Source organism: Dermacentor silvarum, chromosome 6, assembly GCF_013339745.2.
Source record: "Dermacentor silvarum isolate Dsil-2018 chromosome 6, BIME_Dsil_1.4, whole genome shotgun sequence".
Lineage (NCBI taxonomy): Eukaryota > Metazoa > Arthropoda > Arachnida > Ixodida > Ixodidae > Dermacentor > Dermacentor silvarum.
Genome location: NC_051159.1, coordinates 82,491,664 through 82,513,054, shown reverse-complemented (window position 1 = coordinate 82,513,054; position 21,391 = coordinate 82,491,664). Strand labels below are relative to the sequence as shown.

General features: G+C 46.1%; 1 protein-coding gene across 4 annotated transcripts in view; it reads left to right on the top strand.

Annotated features, from left to right (window-relative positions):
• LOC119455674 (histone acetyltransferase KAT7-like) overlaps positions 1 to 21,391 on the top strand; it is an 81,780-nt gene that overhangs the window by 26,605 nt on the left and 33,784 nt on the right. For all 4 annotated transcript variants that reach the window (XM_049668943.1, XM_049668942.1, XM_049668941.1 and 1 more), the window contains 5 exons: positions 2,436 to 2,648; positions 9,244 to 9,326; positions 16,233 to 16,310; positions 17,935 to 18,026; positions 21,208 to 21,301. In XM_049668943.1, the coding sequence (XP_049524900.1) occupies positions 2,436 to 2,648; positions 9,244 to 9,326; positions 16,233 to 16,310; positions 17,935 to 18,026; positions 21,208 to 21,301 (560 nt within the window). The remainder of the gene's footprint in view (positions 1 to 2,435; positions 2,649 to 9,243; positions 9,327 to 16,232; positions 16,311 to 17,934; positions 18,027 to 21,207; positions 21,302 to 21,391) is intronic.

The following is a 21,391-nucleotide window of genomic DNA, read 5'->3' as shown; positions in this document are numbered from 1 at the left end:
TATCCCACTAATTCACACTGAAATGCGCACTGCCACCGATAATTCGAACTCCGCGTCATTGTGGATGGCGAGAGTGCTAGAGCGCGGGAGCACGTTGGCCACGCTGGTGTCGCCGCGCGGGCCGTGCAGCTTTGCTCTTTCCCTCTATAAAGGCGTGTTTACAGTCCGACGTTCTCGGCACGTGGGCGAGCGTCGCTTGCGGCCAGTCACGCTACGCCTCTTGTGCTGTGCCAGCTGAAATGCCATGCCCTCTTTAACTTTGACGCACGCGCCGTTGGCTGCTTTTTTAGGACAGTGCCTCCTCTTTTTTCAATGCCAGTGCAATGGCTCGCTCCGCAATGGGAGCCGTTGGTGCGCCTTAGTTCAGTGAGTGACTGCGATGTGACGCTACCCAGAGGGTACGACTGCTTTCGTCACACTTGCGTCGCTGCTGTTCCAGAGGAAATACGGTAGACGCTTCACGCGTCTATCAGGATCACTTCCTCCGTCTTCCGTCGTGAGGCGCCGCCCAGAGGGTACTCTCCCTCACTACCGTAACATAGGCGGGAACGCTAGCCAACACGGGGAGAGTAGGAAAGTGCGATCGGAGAGGGTGGTGAATGGTTGGATCAGTCGCATCTGGCTGGCATTGAAAAAATAGAGGAGGCGCTGGTTAGGAGCATGAGCAGAACGATCCCCAACCCTCGCGCCGCTTTGAACACCTGTCAGCTGTCTGCGACCGTCGATGAAGTGGTGCGGGCACCTTTAATCTTCATGCAATGCGTTGTGGGTCGGCACAGTTGGCACGAAGAACGTGCAGATGGAGCAAGAGCCATCTCGATGTTGGGCACGTTGGACCGCGTTGGCCGCATCTGGTTACGTTGGCTGCGCCAGTGTGTCAAACTATAGACGCGTGATCAAAATTAATCCGGAGCCCTCCACTACGGCGTGCCTCATAATGAGGACTGGTTTTGGCACGTAAAACCCCAGAAAGAAGAAGAAACTATAGACGCTGCTGTTCTCGCCAACATGACGTAGCGTTTGCGCTCGTACGATGTCCAACTATATACGCCCTTTCACCGAGCGATTTTTAGGTGCAAAGCACTTTATGTGCTCGGGCTGTCGGCATCTCCTGTCGTCGTTGTAGTCACGGTAAAGCAAGTGGCTCGTGCCACTGCTCCCGCGTTCGTCGTCGTCGTCTTCCACAGCTGGCTGCGCAACTCATCATTCCAGCGTAGAATTTCATTTGTCTTCTGTCATCGTAATGAGGAGGCTGCGTTTACGGGATTATGAGCCGTTGCTTAAGGCAGCATGAGCCCATTAGCGGTGCATCACTACATGCTTCGCACCTCCCCAGGTTTCACGTTAGTGGAGCTGCATTTCGCTCAATGAGTCATTTGACACTTACGCATAAAATTTTAAATTCACCGCTCAAACCAAGCCTACGTCTTAACTCGTGCTAACTGTAATGACTAATAAAAACTAAAACATTAAGAAAGGCGTCCATAATGGCCAAATTGCTGAGGGAGTTAAAGAAAACAATGATGGTTTCGCTAATACTTCATGGTAAAAGACATCATCAAGCCGGAATACAATTTTTTTTCACGAGGCCAGCGTTACCATAGGCACAAAATGCATTTGTCGACAGCACGCAACGAGGTAGGTTGCCGGAGGTTACAGCTGCAAAATTCGCTTTGAAGGACACAGAGAGATAGCGCTGTCCGCGGACAACGGCCGTTTGTGTTGAACGAAGAACTCGCCACAATGGCTCAGTGCGCTACGGTGTTCTGCGATTCTTGCGCATGGGGTCGCGGGGTCGATTCCCGACCACGGCTAGTCGCATCCCACGAGGGACGGATTTCAAACGAATGCGCTCCTGTGCCGTTCTTCAGCCCTCAGGAGGTTAAAATTAACCCAGAATCACCCAGTATAAGCTAGGCATCTCAATCTCATAACCCTTGCGTAGCTTCAGGATGTTACGATTCTCCAGTTAATTATTAATTAGTGGCAGAGAGGAGCACGAAAGCGGTCGCACAGTGCACTCCAAATGACTAGCTAAGTTCGCACTACATTTATTTCTCTTGACTTTCATTAGTTCGAATTTTGTATAATTCGAATTTTCATAGCATCCCCGCGGAATTCGAACTAACAAGCTTTTACTGTATCCTGCTCCTGCACTGCTGATTGGTTCAGCAGCAAGTGACTGAGCAGGAAAGGGCACTTTTCAACCAATGACCATTTGCAGCTAACTTAGCCAGCGCGACCTTTGTAACTTGCTGGCGGGAATGCGTCTGCTTCATTTGTATTTGTAAGAGTCTGCTTCTTTTGTATTCTGTATAATTGAAAGGCCATCATATGTAAAAAAAATGTTGTGCCTTTTTCATTGGCCGATTAATGGAGGAAAATATGCAGAGCTGTTAAGAAGCTCACATTGTGAATGGGACTGTTTCTTGCAGGCAAAACAGGCAGCAAGGACTCCGCTGCCGAGCTGTCGCCAGTCGCCAGCCCTGAAGGCAGCCCGCGGCGCCGCGCTGCCAAAGGCCGCCTGCCAGCCAAGAATGGTCGTGGGGGTGCGCGCAGCATCCTTCGTGAGATGCCTGCTGCTAACGGCCAGTCCCCACGGGAAGGAGATGAGCCTCACTGTACTGTGGCTGGCTGCGATTCTAAGGGTGAGTGGTGCATTTCGCAGAGAGCAGTTGCAGCCACAGTTTTGCACCCTACAGCATATTTTTAAAGTTCCTTGTCATTACTACTGCCTAATTTCCAGCTGAGGCAGGATGCAAGAACACCCATGCACTGCAATATAGGTGCACATTACAGAACTTGAAAGTGTTGATATTACAGCCTAACCTTGATGTAATGAACATGAACATAACAAAGTAAGTCTACAATGCTTCTTGCCAATACCATCATGTAATAAATTTATGCTTATAATGAAAGTGTTTTTGTGTTGGATGCGATGTTAAAGTCAGTTTCAACTACAGTAAACCCTCGTTAAGACAAACTCGGCTAAGCCGAATTCTCACATATACTGTATAGACTCGTGTAAGGGCCGCACCCGTGTAAGGGCTGCACCCCCAACTTGGCAGCCCAAAATTTGTAGAAAAAGTTTCCAATGGAGAAGCAATCACACTCGGTGCCCCGATGCTGCGCGCGCGCATCGGCGAATTTTCACGCGTTGCGTACTTCTGCATGCCTCTACTAGATGATGATAGCTGCGCATTGACCTCTTATGCAATCGTACATCTGTAAATCCGGCGTATGCAGTCGCCGCCGGCTGCGCCGGCACCATTTTGACCGAAAGGTTTGGTCCCTTGTAACCGCACCTCGTCAAAATTGTAAAAAAAAAAAGTGCGGCCCTTACACGAGTCTATACGGTAACGAACAACATGGGAACATCGTTTCGTTTACCTAGACTCGATGAATCCACTTAAGACAAACCACCTCAGACGTACTCTTCGGTTAAGGGGGGACGCGGCTTTCGCATCGCGAAAAATGGCTAAAAAATCGATTTTTTGAAAATCAAATTTTCAGTTTCTATAACTCTTATTCTATCTGATTCCGAAATATCATCACTGAAAACCAAGTAGAAGTGCTCTAAACAAATTGTTGTATCAGCCAAGGTGCCGAAAAATTTCGCGGAAATCGCGAAAGAACGGCGTTTTTCAAGCCACGATATCTCCGGAACGGCGCAGCCGAGCGCCGCCATCTTGGTCTCGTGGAAAGCGCATTTCTCCGTCTTCAAATTTGCCGCTTCAGCTATCTCCTCCATACAGAAACGAGCACACAAAAAGCCAATGATTGAAGGTCTTGCCGGAGCCACCGATTGGCCGCGCCCGCCACGTGACTCCAGCGCGGTTCGCCATTGGTCCGGTGCTCGCTCCGTGACGGCGTCGTCTGCTCCGCTTGTTGCGGTCTCCTCGCGAGCTCCGGACAGTTTCCGTAATCTCGACGAGTGGCGGGCGGTATGCGGACATCGCAATAGCGTGGCCGATCCCGTTTTTTGTGGACGTCTCAGACCCGCGGCTAGGCATTCCGAGCATCGGCGACGCGGACTTCGCGAACAAGCTTCGGGCACGAAATCCTTGGACACGAAATCCTCGGACACGATGCTAAGCCTTTCGCGCGTAGGCGCCTCCGACTCGGCGATCAAGCACATCGCGCGCGGACTTCTCGGATCCTTGCCTAAGCATTTCGTGCATCGGCGCCTCCGACTGCGCAACTAAGCACATCGAGGGTCGACTCCTCGAGCCCGCGGCTACGCATTTCGCGCGTCGGCACATCGCTCATTGAGAGTCGACACCTCGGACCCGCGGCTAGGCACTTCGCGCGTCAGCATCGCGAGCGTCGACTCCCCGAGCCCGCGGCCAGGCATTTCGCGTGTCGGCACCTCGGACTGCGCGGCTAATCTAATCGAGCGTCGACTCCTCGAGCCCGCGGCTAGGCATTTCGCGCGTCGGCACATCGCTCATCGAGTGTCGACTCCTCGGACCCGCGGCTAGGCACTTAGCGCATCGGCACCTCGAGCGTCGACTCCTCGAGCCCGCGGCCAGGCATTTCGCGAGTCGGCGCCTCGGACTGCGCGATTGAGCTCACCGAGCGTCTATTCTTTGGACCCGCGATCAGGCATTTCGCACATCGGCACCTCAGACCCGCGACTTAGCACATCGGGCGCCGACTCTATTATCGTATTGCCACGATATCTCGTACCAATACCTATCATACCACCCTTTCATAAAAAGAACCTCATCATGAGCTCTGTTCACTAGGCCACTTGGGCTGGCACAGACACCTGGCTGCAGAAGTGAGGCATCATACAAAAGTACAGGCTGGAAAGCACCTAGCAGCTGCATTGCTACCTATCTATCAGTGGCTCTCCTAACATCCATAGCCATTGTCAATGGAAGATGATCCAAAAATTCAGTAACATGGTCGATTCTACCAAAGAAAACAATGCCTCACTGACTGTACTAGAGACTGCTATCAATGAGGCAGTCTGCAGGTACAACACTAGAATACTGTATATTTATGCCCACTAGTTCTGCACCGCACTTGGTTTGAAACCCAGGCACCATGCTCGTTGTAAGCAGCAGTAAAGAATGCGTACAAACATGAAAAACACAGAACAAAGGCACAGCAGACCAGAGGCCACATGTCCAAGAAGCCCCACAGCACAAAACACATCAAAGATTACAAATTTGGTGCGTTTTAGAGACTGAAGAGAAGGGGGAAACTTTGAGAGCCGTTTTCTCAAAACTGTTTTTTCGCCTTTCTCTCAGTTTCTGGAGCTGATTTCTTCGTTACCGTTTGGCCTATTTTGATTCTGTTTGTTTTGTCACGTTCCTTGGACTACAGTGCAGGTCGAGACAGTCTCGCATTTTTATCTTGACTTTTTATAAATTTATGGTGTGGCTATTCGTTCACTCCGAAAGTGTGCTGGTGCGAAGGTAACTTCAAAAATGACTTGTAAAAAATTTGTGTTGCGAAAAAAAAAAAGTTAAGACTGTCACGACCTCCAGCACGACATTGAGCTATGCATTCCAATACTCAACGAGCCTTCCATCATGTTTTAAGCTCCCCAGGCCCTCCAGAAGTTCAAGAGGAAAAATTCTGCTCAATAAAATGTTTCTCAAGGTATCACTCTGAAACTTTATTGAAGTATCAGGAGACATTCTAAACATTTATGCCAATTTTCATCAAAATCCATGAAGAAATCGGGAAGTTGATTTTCAAAGCCACGTCCCCCCTTAATGCGAACATTCGGAGTGACCACCACTGCTACCGATACATGGGGGATCCCTTGGCTGCTCTGCACCTGTTGACTAATGCATGGAACCAAGTAACTGAAGCAACGATCATCAATTTGTTTCGCCATGCGGGATTTGTCATGCCTGACAGCTCGGCACAAGATCACTGCGATGACGACGCGGATGAGGCAAGCTTGCTATCTACGCTGGGCAGTAAAAGACATACCTACGTCAGTGTTGACAAAGATGTGCCAACGTGCAGAGAGGACACGATACATACTTTCATTGAAGAGGCCCTTGAGGTGCCTTTAGAGGATAATTCCAACGAGGATGCCAGCTCGGAGCCTGCACCGATGATCTGTGATGCGGCAGATGCCTGCTTGAACTCTCTAGTGAACTTTTTCCAACAGCAGGAAGGCACAGAATGATTTTTAACGTCATTAGGTGAGATGATGTCGTTTGTGGCGGCTCGCTGATTTGCACAGAAGTGACAAATATCCATCACAGGCTGGATGAAATCAAGCAAGAGTACCGCTTATAGACAGTTGTCTATTAAGGGGGGACGCGGCTTTCGCATCGCGATATTTGGTCAAAAAAACGATTTTTTGAAAATCACATTTTCAGTTTGTATGACTTCTTTTCTATTTTATTTCAAAATTTCGTCACGGAAAATCGCGCGGAAATGATGTAAAAATTGTTTATCGAAGCTAAGGTGGCGAGGAGTTTCTCGAAAATAGCGAAAAAACGGCATTTTTCAAGCCGCGATATCTCCGCAACCGCGTAACCTAGCGCCGCCATCTTTGTCTCTATGGATAGCGCGATTCTCCGTCTTCAAATCTGGCGCCTCGGCCAGCTGCACCAGGTAAGAGCAAGCGCACAGCAAGCAAAAGTTTCAAGGTCTCGCGGCGGTTTCTGATCGGCAGCGCGCGCCACGTGACTGTACGCGGCTCCGGATTGGTCTCCCGGGCGGTTGCCCTTAGCAACCGGCGGAAAGGTCGTCTGCTCGCCGCGCTGACGGCGCTGAGGAGCCGATTTCGCGTCTTTTCAACTCGTCGCGGCGTGGTTTAGAGATCGTATCTCACTCATGATAACGGACCGGCGCTCACTTGTTAGAGAAACGAAAAACGTTGTCAAGCTCGGCCCTTCTTAGCTTGGAGAACGGCTCTCGTCTGTTATCATGGGCCGGCGATTGTTCAAGAAGAAACACAAGACTGCGCATCAATTTGGTGCTCGTAAGTCGAAGCCACCGATCTCTAAAACAAAGTTTGCTCCGGCGACTTCAGCAGTGACAATGACGGTGGCATGCAGCGCGACGCGGACGTGCAGCTGAGCACCTCAAGCACGGATGGAACATCGTCCGCGTGTATTGGCGAAACTGTTCAGGAACCCAGCCGAAAAAGATGCAATGCGGAAAAAGAAAGCTGCAAAAGCTCATCAGACCATCAGGTCAGATGGTCAAGCGATGCCGCATCGCAAAGGACACAAAGGACTATAACCCTGGTGCCTATTAAATTTTGACAACTTTGAACCTTGTTTTCTCAGTACAGTTTTTTTGGCATGTTGCTCAGCTCGTGGAGCAGTTATCTTGGTAACTACTTTACACATTTTGATTGCGTTTGTTTTGTCAGACTCATTGAACTGTACTTTAGGGGATAGCGCTCTTCTTTTTTTATCCTAGTGTTTTAAGAATTCGTAGTAGGGTTCCTTGTTTGCAGTGTAAGCGTGCTCACTGCAGTGGGACTGGAGAAAACATAAACTACAAATTTTAGTGTTGAAAAAAAATTATTTCGAGAACGCTATCCCCTTCTGCATACATTTGGCTGTGCATACAGTATTTAACAAACTTTTCACTTGATTTCGTAAATCCTCCAGTCCCTCCACGAGGTTCAAGAAAGAAATAATTTGTCTAGCAAAAAGTTTTCGTGGTACCGCTTTGAAATTTTTATGAAAGCATCATAGAGCCATTCTTATTCTATGTACCAATTTTCATTGACATCCACCAAGAAACAAGAAAGTTGGTCCCGAAAGCCGCGTCCCCCCTTAAGTTTAGCTAAATAAATGCTTATTATGTCATTTTTTTCTCGTAAGTCTACTTCATTTACCGTTTGAAGTAAGATGAAGTTCGTCTGTTAAGATAAACAAATTTTCATGGTCCCTTCGAGTTCGTCTTAAAGGGAGTCTACTGTATATTCTGAAGCCCTCTGCTGTGACAGTTCCCATAGTTCTTGTGCAGCCTCAGAACATTAACCCTTTCAGTATCACTGACGTACCCGTACGTTTTCCACTTTCTCCACTCACATGTGCACCGTAACACAAAGTTGGCAAGCTCTAAGGTGGTTCTGCCATCTGTTGTATACTTCTAGAAGCATGTTTTCACTTCTCTCTATGTTTGCTCAGTCTGGGTTTTTGTTAGCAGCTGTGGAACGCACCCATTCGTCAGCGTGGTTGTGGCATGTGCTTCTGCCGACGGGAGGGGTGGCTCCCGGACTTTGTACACTGCTACAACGGCGATTCTTAATTGAAATATTAATGCCGTAGCGCAAGGTCACCACTGTTGCGTGTTTCTGTTATCTGTCATATGTTTTTATTTTCTTGTTTTATTTTTTTTTTTTTTTGATGACTTCTGTTATTATTTTTAGGTGCTTGGCACCCCTTCTTTCCAGCAATGACAGTGCTCTTTTCATTGGTGTGCTTTCTCCAGGATGGCTTTACCCTCTGTCGTATCTCTTTCATCTGTTGCTATCTCTGCATTGTCATGTCGAGTTCGAATAAACGAAAGCGCTCCTTCCTTGATCATGGCTGCGTGATAGCTTTGAGATGGCTGCTCATGCACCACCTTCAACTGTTGATTGGAGTGGCAGCTCTTCCGACTCCCAATACAAGCCGAGTTTGGGCTCCAAAGATGACGACTTATCGTCCGAGGATGATGCAAGTTCCATCACGTCGGATTCTGACCTTGACACCACGAAAAAGTGTTGAGAACGATGGTGTTTTTGAGTCTGCAATGTGTTTTATTCCTTCTATCAGATAGGAATGTGAGGATCATACCGAGAGAGCATTTGCCATTATCTGTGTTATTTTCTCCCTTCTGCATAACCAAAAGTAAGCCGTTCTGTTCATTTTATAACATCCGCAAGAAAAAGCCCGACGCAAGGCATTCGTCACCTCTGTAACATGCCAACACTGAGAGGGTAAAGTCCTGTCAATTCAATCACCTAATCAGTTTCCTGTCAATCATTTCAGAAATAATCCATGTGCATCCTCAGAATTTTGACTGGCGCCAATTCAGTCATTCAATCAGTCACTTATCTGTCAGTTTGTCAGTCCAAAAACCCTTTATGGAATAAATAATAGGAGTTCTTATTTCCACAGGACCAAAGTTTTGTCAGAACAAAGTAAAATTCTGGTGGTATCTGCTCCTCTGTGTGGGACAGTGACCCTTCTTTGCACCACAATTATGGCTTGGCATTCTCACATGTGCCACTCAGCATGTGCATCACTTCCTTTATTTTTGCAGGCCATCTGAGTGGCAGGTTTCCATCCCATGCCACAATTGAGTGCTGTCCACTGTATCACAACACCACGGCGGCTGACTGTGAGGTACGTACCCCCTTTTTGTATGTCTGTTTGGCACAGGACAAGTGTTGTGCCGGCTTTTTAACCCTTTATTGACAAGTGTTGCCGACAGGCAACATACGGTAAAGATTTTTATTTTGCCGAGTTTTTTGCTAAAGTTTCTTGCTAAATGTCTTCGGCCAACACTAAATGACAGGCAGAAAGCGTCGTTTGTCGCTTAAGACGTACTGGTGGGCTAGTTGGTTAATCATGATGGACTGTGGCAGCGCACTTCGAAACAAGGACATAAAACCGAGTGAACAAACACGAGCGATTATGTTTGTTAAGAGCAGAAACAGAGGACAAAGAAGGAGAGGTTTAGCATGTAACTCGCTTTGTTTTGAAAACTTGGGTCAGGGGAGAAGACTGATGCAACAGCTCTTGATGCAGTAGTATCACATGCGTGATGTAAAGCTAGTACAGTGAAACCTCTTTAAACTGTAGTTGGCTGGAGCTCGGAAAAAGTACGTACTAAACGGTAGTACTGCTTAACCAAAATAGTACGAGATTGCCCACTTACCTGTGAAGACTCGGAGATAGTGCAATGAAAGGGCAAGAGACATGCAGTATTTATTCATTTCGGGCAACAAAAATCTGCCCGCGGCTGATAGTGTCGCCGGCGGTGGAACAACGCTATCGTGAAAAGCAGTGGTGGCGAGAAGTGAATGCTTCTTCGTCTGCCTCTTCCTTCAATGCATCTCCAAAACTTGAGATTACGCAACCTCCAGTAGTAAACGCACGGGAAGGCAGCGCATATGATGCCAAACCATCTCGGCATGCCTACTCTTTGCACACGCGGCAGATTACCTCTAAAACAGGCTGCGCAGGCTGTGTATGCACTGAGCCGCGCTGACAGCCATGCACAGCGAGAGCTGCGCTTTTAAGAAAAAAGGGGAGGCCATCCTGCCCCCTCCCCCACTTCCTCTCCCCTTCCCCTCGCGAGCACTTTATCGCGTCACCACGAGCTCGATCACTTCCTGCCTTTTCCCCTTGCTCGCGTAGGAAGATGGTGCTCATCAAGTCACCATCCATTTAGGCTCACACTAACACTGGACGCAGAGAACCAATTCTGGCGGAACTCGTACCCTTGCACAAAAAGGCAGCTGATGCATAGCATAAAAATGCAGCTTTACTGCAACTTGACAGGATTGGCTTGGCTTGTCTTGTGGTTTGGCCATGCTCGGTGCTGGATCAACTAGGCTTCACTAATTTTAGTTTTCGGAAGGCACCAGCAACGTAGCCAGTAGCGATGCCGGCGATGTATCAGAGCCAAAACATTGCTATTTTTGCTCGACTCAATTGTCAAATGAACGTGCAGTCCCACAGGTGGAGTCCGAATTATTGTACAGCACACTGTAAGGTGTCTGAAATTTCAGTTGTCCTTCTTCATTATGTCCTGTGGGGCTAGTGGCAGTGTTGTGAAGGAATCCGAATAATCGAGCATGTCCAAATTATTCGTCAGTGACGCGTGGCTGCTGAAACTTCTGAAAAGTGCTATGAGTGTCTTCTACGTTGCAGAACAGCCAAGGAGCCTCCTAATGGGCATCATTATAATTGCATGTGAAATGCGATACATTTACATATGAATTAAGAACAATAAACATGAAAAAGAAACAGAATAGAGACATGTAATCACAGTTACTGTATTTACTCGCGTAATGAACTCACTCGCATAGTGAACGCACCCCCAACTTTTGTCGTCAAAATTTCTATTTTTTTCCTCCCGTGTAATAAACGCACCCTGAACTTGCTGCCCTAAAGTAGCAGACACTGTACGATTCAGCATCCAATATGCGTCCAGCGGGTACGATTGTATCGGACGTGGTATCGGACGCCGAATTGTACTATGTGGCTCCTACACTTATTGCGATAGCAATCATATGGACACTCCAGGCGCATTTTTGCCGCTGGCGCCAACAATTGTGGCTCTGCCCCCCGCGTTCGAGGGAGGAAAGTGGGGAGAAAACGCGCTGTATTCCGTCGCGCGCGTAATGCCGGGGGGAGGAGAGGGAGGGAGGCGGCGTAGCAACTGCGCATTGCACGGCCACGCGTGCCCTATCTTGAAAGCGATCTGCGTCGTGGGCTGAGCCTAGATGCGACGGGGGCTTATACCTTTGTGCATGCTCCGTTATCGCTGCCCAGTTTGCGTTGATGCGATACGCGGCACGAAGGTCACTTCGCTCGCTGTTACTTCCGCGCTTCCTCACATCAGCGTTTTGACAGCGAGTGTCCGCGGTCATCGAGTCTGATGTGTTCATGTTTGCCTGTGGGTGCTGGCTCCATGCTGGTTAAATTACTTTGCAAGTTTATACGGCCGATAAAACTACTATCCTTACTTCGTATAGCTGTCTACGCATTTGCTATCGGAATCGATGGTTTGCCTTTCAGGCGAAACTGCAACTTTTTGAGAGGTGGCTGCAGAAAAAAAATCGCTCAAAATTTTACCCCGCGTAATAAACGCAACCCCCAACTTTGGGCATAATTTTCGGGAAAAAGTGCGTTCATTATGCGAATAAATACGGTAGTCATCAAATCAGTTGAACAACAATGTACGTCGACTTTGTCTTCTTTAGCGTCAACACTTGGTTGACCCTGTCCCCTTCTATAAATTGTGCTTATAATACAGTGAAATCTCGTTCATATGATCTTCACGGGAATCGGAAAATAAAACGTTAATCTGAAACTCATATTATCCGAAATACATTGCTCCTATAAGACACTAGCCGGGAAAAAAAACAAAACTTATTACATTCAGGCATATCGTATCAACAGCATATCGAAAAACATATCAGGAAAAATCGTATCAACGAGATTCCACTGTTCATTCAAGTGCATGTTACGTTCAGGTGCACTTTTTTTCTTTTTTCTCACTGTAAGCCCGCAAAAGTTGGATGCGCATTATAATCACATAAATATAGTACTTAAGTAGCTAATGAAACAATAACCTTTTCCTTTCGCACTTTCAGCATTCCTAGAAGCCACGTGATGTTGCCGTAAGTGTGGTGCTTAAAACTGAAGCTTTCAATGGTTTAGGAGCGTTTTGCCGAAGATCTTTTTAAAGCTGGCTATTGCTTTGCATGTTTTCAAATCAAGCAGATTTTATGGCCAGTGCACTATATAGGCAATTTGGTGCCAACCTCTGCTCTTAGGACCGCACTGTTTGCGCATACCAGGATGAAATGGCATCTGCAAGGTGACGCTTGTTTACCCCCAAGTCTGTTAGTAGGGAAAAGAATGCTTATGATGCTTAAACAATGAGAAGAGGATTCGAGCTACCAAGTAAGAGAAGGAGAGAGATAATACATGTTTATTGAAAAGTCCCTGTTGGGTTCGAAAGGGCAACGGAGGGGCCGGGAGGCTAGTCCCGTAAACGTCCTCCGCCAGCTGGACAGCTGAGAGCTGGTCTTCTGGGCATTCACTGATCAGTATAGCCTAAAACCCCTTAGCAGCAAGTGACCATTGAGGAACAAGGGAAGCGAGAGGGTTGGTCGCGAGATAGAGAAACCTGTGAAAAGACGTACTTGGGACTTGGTTGATAAGACAGGGAAGTGTGTACCCATGTTCAAATTTGTGGGGTCTCGCACATGCTCTTGGGACAAAGGAACGGCAACACAGTAGTGCAAACAATCACAAGGGCATTTATTGCAGCTTTCATACGCTGATGCATGCTAGCCGAATTACTACGCCGACTCACCGTGACCGGATAGCGAGCGAATATGTTCGCCCCATGCTAGACACCAACGCCTATCCGTTCACGTGTACGGTCACGTGAACGGTAGCGGGTTCGAACGATCCGAGTTTGTCCATTCCGGTGTCCTGCCCCTTGCCTCGCGAGACAGTCTCACGAAGCGGGCCTGCACACGCTCGAAGCGTCCATGCGTGCTGCTCGCCGACCCCACCCGAAGAGGAAGCTCCTTCTCCCTTTTGCGCCCAAATAACCCCGCCGTTAGGTGGTGTCAGCCGCGCAACACTAGCGCCATCTCCCACAATACGCCGCAACCACACCGACCGTAAACCCACGCAGGGAAAACAACATCAAGTGATGTGTGAGAGTCTGCGCATCCCCACAAATTTCATCGACCAATTTGATGTTTTGTTCCACTATGCCAGCACTGCTGCAAAAGACACCAGTAAGGGTTGTCCGTAGTACATGAGAAGAGAGCCGTCATTGGAAGCACAATATTTTATCCACTCTTTACTCTCATTCCTTGAGTTGCTGCCTTGACTAGTGGAGCAAGGTAATGGGGAAAATATTAGGACAGCATAAGGAGTTAGGTTGCAGTGTTAACTGGGTTAAGAAAATGTTTTCGCATCTGTTGCTAGCCTCACAAGGTCAAAATTATTTATCTGCAGCCTCCCACTACGACATTCCTCATTGCTGACATGTAGCCTTGGGTTGTTGAGCTGGAGACACATGGTATGACTTGGCACCCAATACGGCATATGACCAGTCATAACATCTAACAAAGTCTCAACAGGTTCCATCGGGTTGTGACACCCAGAGCAGCCATCTTTTGGGTGTGTTGCACATCATGCAAGGTTCTGCTTACAATCCACTGGTTCAATACAGTGAAAAAAAAGACGCGCATTTGTAGACATTCTATGTGACTGCTTAATGAGTACTTGCGACGGCAAGAAACAGTACATCATTGTGAGTGCAGTCGACATCTGATAATTCAATCCTGACGGGACTGATGAAACTGTTCATATTATCTGGTAGGTCAAATTAAACAAAAGGCAGAAAAAAAATGATGAAACATGCCGTTTATTCACTTGGCAATAGTATTTGCTTTTAAAGTCATCTTCACCACCATGCAGCCGTGACATGAGGCGAAGCATACCAAGTGGGTAAGGTGTCGCTGTTGTGGGACATAACACGTGTTTCTTAGTTTATTCACAGACTTGCACGTCTCCAATCACAGTACGAGCACAAAGATACAGTAGAACCGCACTGATATGTTTTTCACGGGACCGTAAAAAAAAAAACGTAGGAGCCGGGAAACAGGAAAAATTGAGAAATGGGAGTAGTGTTGAACTGCACACAATATTATTTTAATTCTTACATGTGAAAAAAAGTCGTAGTTTCGCCCGACAGCCGAAGTATCGATTGCGATAGCAAATTGGTAGACAGCTATGCAAAGTAAGAATAGTATATCGTCCGTATAAACTTGTAAACATTCGCTTATTAACTATATTAACAAGCATGGTATCAGCGCCCACAGGCAAACATGAACACATCACACTCGATGAGCGCGGAGACGTGCTGTCAAACGCTGGCGTGAGGAATTTAAGCGCCGCTGCAGAAGTGAGCGAAATGACCTTTGTGCTGTTGTCTATCACTTCAACGCAAACTGAGTGCTGAGAACACACAGCACGCACAAAGCTAAGAGCCGCTGACGCACCTACACTACATAGACTCTGCCCCCAACGAAGATCGCTTTCAAGATACGGCGCCGCCGCGCAGTACGCAGTTGATGTCAGAGCACAACGCTGCCTGCTATCCTTCCCCTCTTGCTCCCTCGCCGGTGCCTCGAGTGCAGTGGAAGAAGGCACGCTTCCTCCCTGCTTATTCTTTCGCGCACGAGATTTAGATGCGGTCGTCGGCTCCCCTCGCACGCTTTCACTCGCACATCAGCATACTGCTCGCAGGCGACGGCGTTATTGCCCTTGGACTTTATACGGAACATCTATGAGCCAAAACCAATTTTAGTGCCGCAACGCGTCATAGACACCATTTTAGATAGCAAATACAGATCTCAAGGGCCATACTTTTGCTGGCGGAAACCGAAAATGCGTCAGAAGTGTCGCCCCCGGCACTTTGGGTGGCCAATGCCATCGTCAAGCAACCAAGCCAAGCGACATGAAAAGTCAAAATGGCTGCTCGGTCCGGCGCGGGGTGGCAGTTCGCCACGTATGATGTGGGAACGGTCCCACAGTTGCGACGTAACAGCAGGGTTACCAATGCCGGGACCTGCCGAAAACGACGTAACAGCCGGGAAAACGCAGCACCCGGGAACGTAACAGCTGGGTCCCCCTCGGCTTTTTGAGTTTTTTTATCTTACCGCCTTCCTTTTCACTAACTTTCCCAAAACACGGATGTTTTTTTTTTTTTTTTTTCCACTTCTTGATATGAGACATGCATGGCAGGCAAAACGAGGGCTCAAACTGTCACAGCTACGTCAGAAACAGCTCTGAATGACTGCCAGTATGCGTATTGGGGTGTAGGTGCTCGTACTGTGAACGGAGGTTGTGCATACACACCTGTATAATTAAGAAACAAATACTATGTGCCGTGAGAATTGCCCCTTTCCATTCTTGATCTGCTTCACCGCATAACATGGCTGTATTGCGGCAAAGTTGACCAGTCAAGTTCGAATTACCCGGTGAAGGCCAATATTGAGATCGAAATAATGGAAGTTTAAGCCCATAGAAATGTATGGGCGTTGGCCGGGACGTTGGGTCGGGATCGAATTAACAAAAAAAATCTAATTATAGGAGTCTAAATAATTGAAGTCTACTGTATTTGCATTGTAATAATCTTTACCTGCACTGCATGGAAGTAACTAATAAAGTATGCTCTGATGAGCAGCGGCATGGTGAACCATGACAAGCGTACTTACACAATCAGTCACTGTTACAGCTCTGTGTCCTTTTTCGTTTGATGAAGTTCTGTCTGGTATGTCCATGCCATGCAGTTAATTAAGATGATCTTGTGCAAAAGAACTCGCAAGGCCACTCATTGTATTGTTTCATAGCTGTAGTATTTAAGAGCTTTCTTTGTTTTATGTAGCAGTTGTACGTAACATGTTTGTAACAGTTACGTTACAATACGTTACGTCAGAAGTGAAAAGTTGTACCTAACATGTTTGTGTCGCTTTTTGTTTCATGCAGGAGCAGTACAGGGCGCGTACCAAGAAGAAGGTGGAACGGCAGCAGCAGATTAACCGGCAGATCAGCTTCAAAAAGCCCGTAAGTATAAAATAAATTCCTTCACACATGTGTGCCAATGTGACTAACTGTATAAGCTGTATAAGCGAGTTCTCACACCCTTCCTAAGTTCAAGGCATTTGTTTGCTGACTCATGGTATTGCTTGAACACAGCTACAGTTGCTGCTGCGTTAGAGTGCAGTTGTGGCTGGCTGTTCTTTGTGATGGCCCCTGTGCTGCGCAGGTGGCATTGCAGCACCACAGCATCAGCTTTCTCTGCTGCAGCCATATACAGCGGAATATCGTTGATACGAACTTCACGGGAACCGGAAAATAAAGCGTGTCATCCAGAAATCGTATCATCCAACATATTATCCAACCAAATTGTATATGGGGGGGGGGACATATTATCCCGAAAAACGTATTATGCAGTATCGGATCAGCGAGGTTCCACTGTAAACTCCTAGCTGACCTCCAACGTGGAGTTGTTATATCGAGGTTTTGAGAAACAGCTACAGATTACTGATTAAGAAAGCTGTGCATATAAGTTGTTGTCTATTCTTATGAGCTATAGGCAAAGTAACTTTTATTTTATAATTATTCATGATTACGTTTGAAAGCAAATTTGGGGCTCCGACTTGCGTTGCATAGGCATTTGATATTGACCATGCTGTTGCATGCTGCTGCACAAGAACTGTTACGGAACTCCTCTTAGCAGCTTCACTATAGAAGTTCTCGGGCATCACCAAATTGGAAGCTCTGAACTAGAAACTATAAAGTGACCAGGGAGCGTGCAACATTACAGGCGGCACTTGCTTCCCAAACTTTAGCCCCCTTAGGGGCTCATTTTGTCCTGAATAAATTACCGTAATGATTCACTTTTTGACACATGATGCTTTAATAACATGTTAACGATGCAGAAATATGTGTGGAAATAGTGTGTAAGGTCTAATTTAATAAAACTTGATGATGATCGAATGTCTACCACCAGAGGCACACGCACTTGTCATAAACCGAAAAGTGATGATTGCTCATTGCAAACTTGGTTCGTCAAGATTACCTAATGGGCTAAAAAAGTACGAAAGGCAAATGTTGAATTGAACATGTACTGTTATAATTGCTTTTCTAGAAATCTCGGAGAACCTGGTATTTACCAAGATATGTCTTAGCTGCACCCACTCCCATAAATAATACTGACAGAGTGGTCTGAAGAGTTAGCACCAGTTAGTTCTTCGATTGGAAGAATTATTAAAAGTGAAGAAACTACAATTTGTTTAATTCTCAAGTGCAAAATAAACTATTCTTTATTACCAGTGGATAGACTGTGTTAGGATTAGGTACCATATCTTCACAGTGGCAACAGCCATTGTGTCCTTACATTTACATCATGATCCTTGCTTATGAGAGCTCTGTCCTCGGTAAAATGAATGTTTTAGACATTTTGAAATGCTAATCTAACACTTTAGCTTGACTTATAATATTTGGCTATTGTATCCACTGACCCAGCGGGTTCTTTCTGCCTCCAGAGTTTGAATTAACAAGTGCCAACTATATTTTCTCTATACATACCTCTGACGCGGCAATAATCTGGTGGTTATGATAGCATTTGTAGCCTTTTTTTTGCCAACTGAGCAGAAGACGTTTAGCTGTGCGAATTGCTTGGCAGGTGCAGACTCCCGAGCAGAAGGAACGCTACCAAAAAATGTTGGACCAGCGTAGAGAGAAGCTATCCCCAAGAACGCGGTCCAAAGGCATGCTGTAAGTGAAATATCAGTGTAAATGGAAACCTGACCCTCTGCGTGTTTTGAATGCGCATGTCCTGTCCAAAGCACGAAAAGAGTCAAGCCTCCATTTGCATTTTATTTGCATGCTTGTTTGCAGTCGCTAGACACGAAATGTTGTCATCGAAATTTCAATGCCATATGTCGCTTTTATTTTTATGTGCACTTTGGTGCAGGTTTCATTTCATTGGAGCTAAAACCACCGGTGTAAGACTCCTACAATAGTCTTTTTGGCTTAGTTTAAAGGGACACTAAAGAGAAACATGAAATCAGTTTAAACTGATAAGGTGTACGTTCAAAACACCATTTTCGTTAACGTCATGGTAATAGGTTGGTCTTATAAGAGAAAATGAAGGTAAAAGTTTCAATTTTATAAATTTCGGGCCAAAGCCCGTGTGTCTGACGTCACGGATTTCAAGGTATTTTTCATATTTGGCCCACTGGTGACTAAGTTAAAGTTCTTGCAACCATCCAAGTTTAGTCTTGGCTTCTTTGGTATGCAATGTAATCCATCTTTGCCGATAAAAGCAGATGCTGTCAAAATTCATGATGTGACGATGTGGGAACTTCGCGGCAGCGTTGCCACCCATCTTTCATTCTTGCATCTTTTTCTGGCCTACCAAGTCGCAGTAAGAGTGGCTTTTTTTGTAATTCGTTAGAAGGGTAATTTACTAACACACCTGAACTAATTCTTCTCTTTAGTGTTCCTTGAACACAAACAGGTGGAGAGGTCTACATGGCCAGTCGTCACAGGTGATATGAACAGCTTATGAGTGAGGACAGCATAGGAACAAATTACTCATCCTGATAAGGACATAATGCAGAAATGTCCTTGTAGCTTGAGTAAGGTGCACCTTATTTGAACTCGGGTGACCAAATTAATTTAGGCATTTTGCTACATTATCTTTCATATGCCCATGTGTAGCTATGTGTGATGTAAAACCTGTTTATTTACTTTCATTAACAAATTACACTTTTTATGAGACCTGTATCAGGGCTTTATCACCTTATTTTTACACCTGTGTAGGAAGAGCATGTTTCCTATGTGGGATTAATCAATTTCATAGGTTTCTCTAGTCCCTCATTTGGTATCTTCAAAGGAACGCTTAAGGGAAACGTTAAATCAGTCTGGAGTAGTCAATTATTCTTTTGTATCTCTCTAATGGCGTTTTTCACTGGTCGATCTGGAGCGGCCGCAGAAATCCTGGAGCGAGTGCTCGCAATTCACCAACCCTAATCTGCCAGCGGAGAGCGAAAATGATCCGCGCTAAATCGTACCGGAAGTCTGCGCACAGGCGTCACAAAAATCGACTTCCGCTCTGCATGTTTCCATGGCCACCAAGATCACCGTCCCCCAGCGAGCGGAAGTGACGTATGCTTCTCGTGCTATTTCTGCCCGAATCTGCGCCTCGGCAGAGGAGCAAGTGAGAGTGATCCGGCGCGGAGCGAGTTGATCCGAAACGACCAGTGGAAAGCGCGAACCCGCTCCAGCTTGACCAGTGAAATTCGGATTCGTAGCCATGGAGCAAAAAATCCTGCTCCAGATCGACCAGTGAAAAACGCGTAAGCATTTATTTGATTTTAGAGGAGTGAATAAAATCACACTTTAAAAGCTGCAATGTTCTTTCTCAATGTGTGTCTGATACCCCAACCATGGTAGTGATAATGTGAGAGCGCAACACAGCTTCCAGATTTTGCAAGCTGGTTGAAAAGTATGGCTACTCATCTGCAGCAAAAGCTTACAAATGCTGCCATGTTGAACTTTCTCTTTTAGCACGTTCTTGTCACCCTCTAATAATCATAACTTTACTAGCTTTGTCTTTGCCACAATCTGTTCATCGGAAATTTTGGATGTCATGTCAACATCGTACAGTATCGTTCACATTTCCATCATTATCTGGAATGCCAAGCTCCTAAGAGGGGCGTTAAGGAAGAATACCAAATCAGTTTCGACTAATGACGTATCCTTTCGAAACTCTATTTTTGTTTATTTCATGGTAATTATTTGATTATTAGAAGCAAAAATGAAAGTCACGGTGTCTTTCTTTTTTTCTTCTTCGTTTTCTTTTTCTTTTTAATTTCACCTCAAACTACCATCACGGGTACATCAGTGTGATGTTATGGATTTCAAAGTATCTTCTCGGATTTGGCCTGACGTGTCGCAGCAAAAGTTCTTGATATTTGTCAAGTTCAGTCTTTGGCTCTCTTGGAACACAATTTAGTCTATATTTAAGGATAAAATATTAACTAGGCCCAACCAATTGCCGTCAATATCCATGACGTTATGACAAGCTGTTGAAGGAACTTCAAGAAGGCATCACCACTCATTTTTCTTTTTTATATCTTTTCGGTCTTACCAACCTTCTTCTCATGATATAAGTGATTTCTTGAGTATTGTAGAAAAGTCATTTACGAATACAGCTGAAAAAACCACGCAGCTCCAACGCAATGTTGAAATCTAAATAATGCGAAGCTTGTGTGAGCTAGCGAGGTAACAGCAGTAGCGGATCACACAAGGACAGCCATATCGCCTAGCTGCTATCTGCTTGTGTCAGGAGAATGGAGGAGATGTATAATGCTTGTCAATAGAAGAATGGTGCTGAAATGTGTATGCACAGAAAAGTACGACATATCTAAATACACCTCAGGCTTCTATAGTATACTTTATACCCTTAGTGTCACAGTGGGCAATTGGCTAAGGATAGGCACATACTCAAAAGGACAGACTGGTGGGCTAGTTGGTACTGCATAATGTCAGGTAATAGTGCAAAAGGTCAGTTGTTAGTAGCACTATGTCTTTGTCTTCTCTGTCATCCACTGTGCCCTTTTGCGCTATACATCAAGTTAGGCACATGCTCAGTGACCCAAGTTGATTATTGGGTACATATATAGTATTATATGACCAGTTGTCCACTTGGTAAGAATGCAGCAGCCAGTGCCCATAAAGAGGAAGGAAGAAGCACAAAAAGCTTTGCTTTAATAAATTCGCTCTTTACTGTCAAAAAAGCAACTCTCTTTAACATTTTAAAAATGAAAGCTGTTGTCCTAGCTTGTGTTGCTGTTTTCTTTTAGTAACCATTTAATTTTAGAATGCTGATCGAACATTTTTTTCTTGTTCCATCCTAAAAGTTGTTGGTGCCTCTTTTTGATTGGCTTAGCGATTCCGACCGTGAACCAGACCTGAGCAGCTTGGCTCCCGTGTATGACCTGGAGATGTTTCGGGAAGCCCAAGCCAAAGCAGCAGAGGAAATGGTGAGCACATACAGCAAAGGTTTCCATGGATTGTCATGGATTGCCGTGCGCGCAGAGCCTACAGCAGTTTGAGAGTGCTCAATGTTTTAC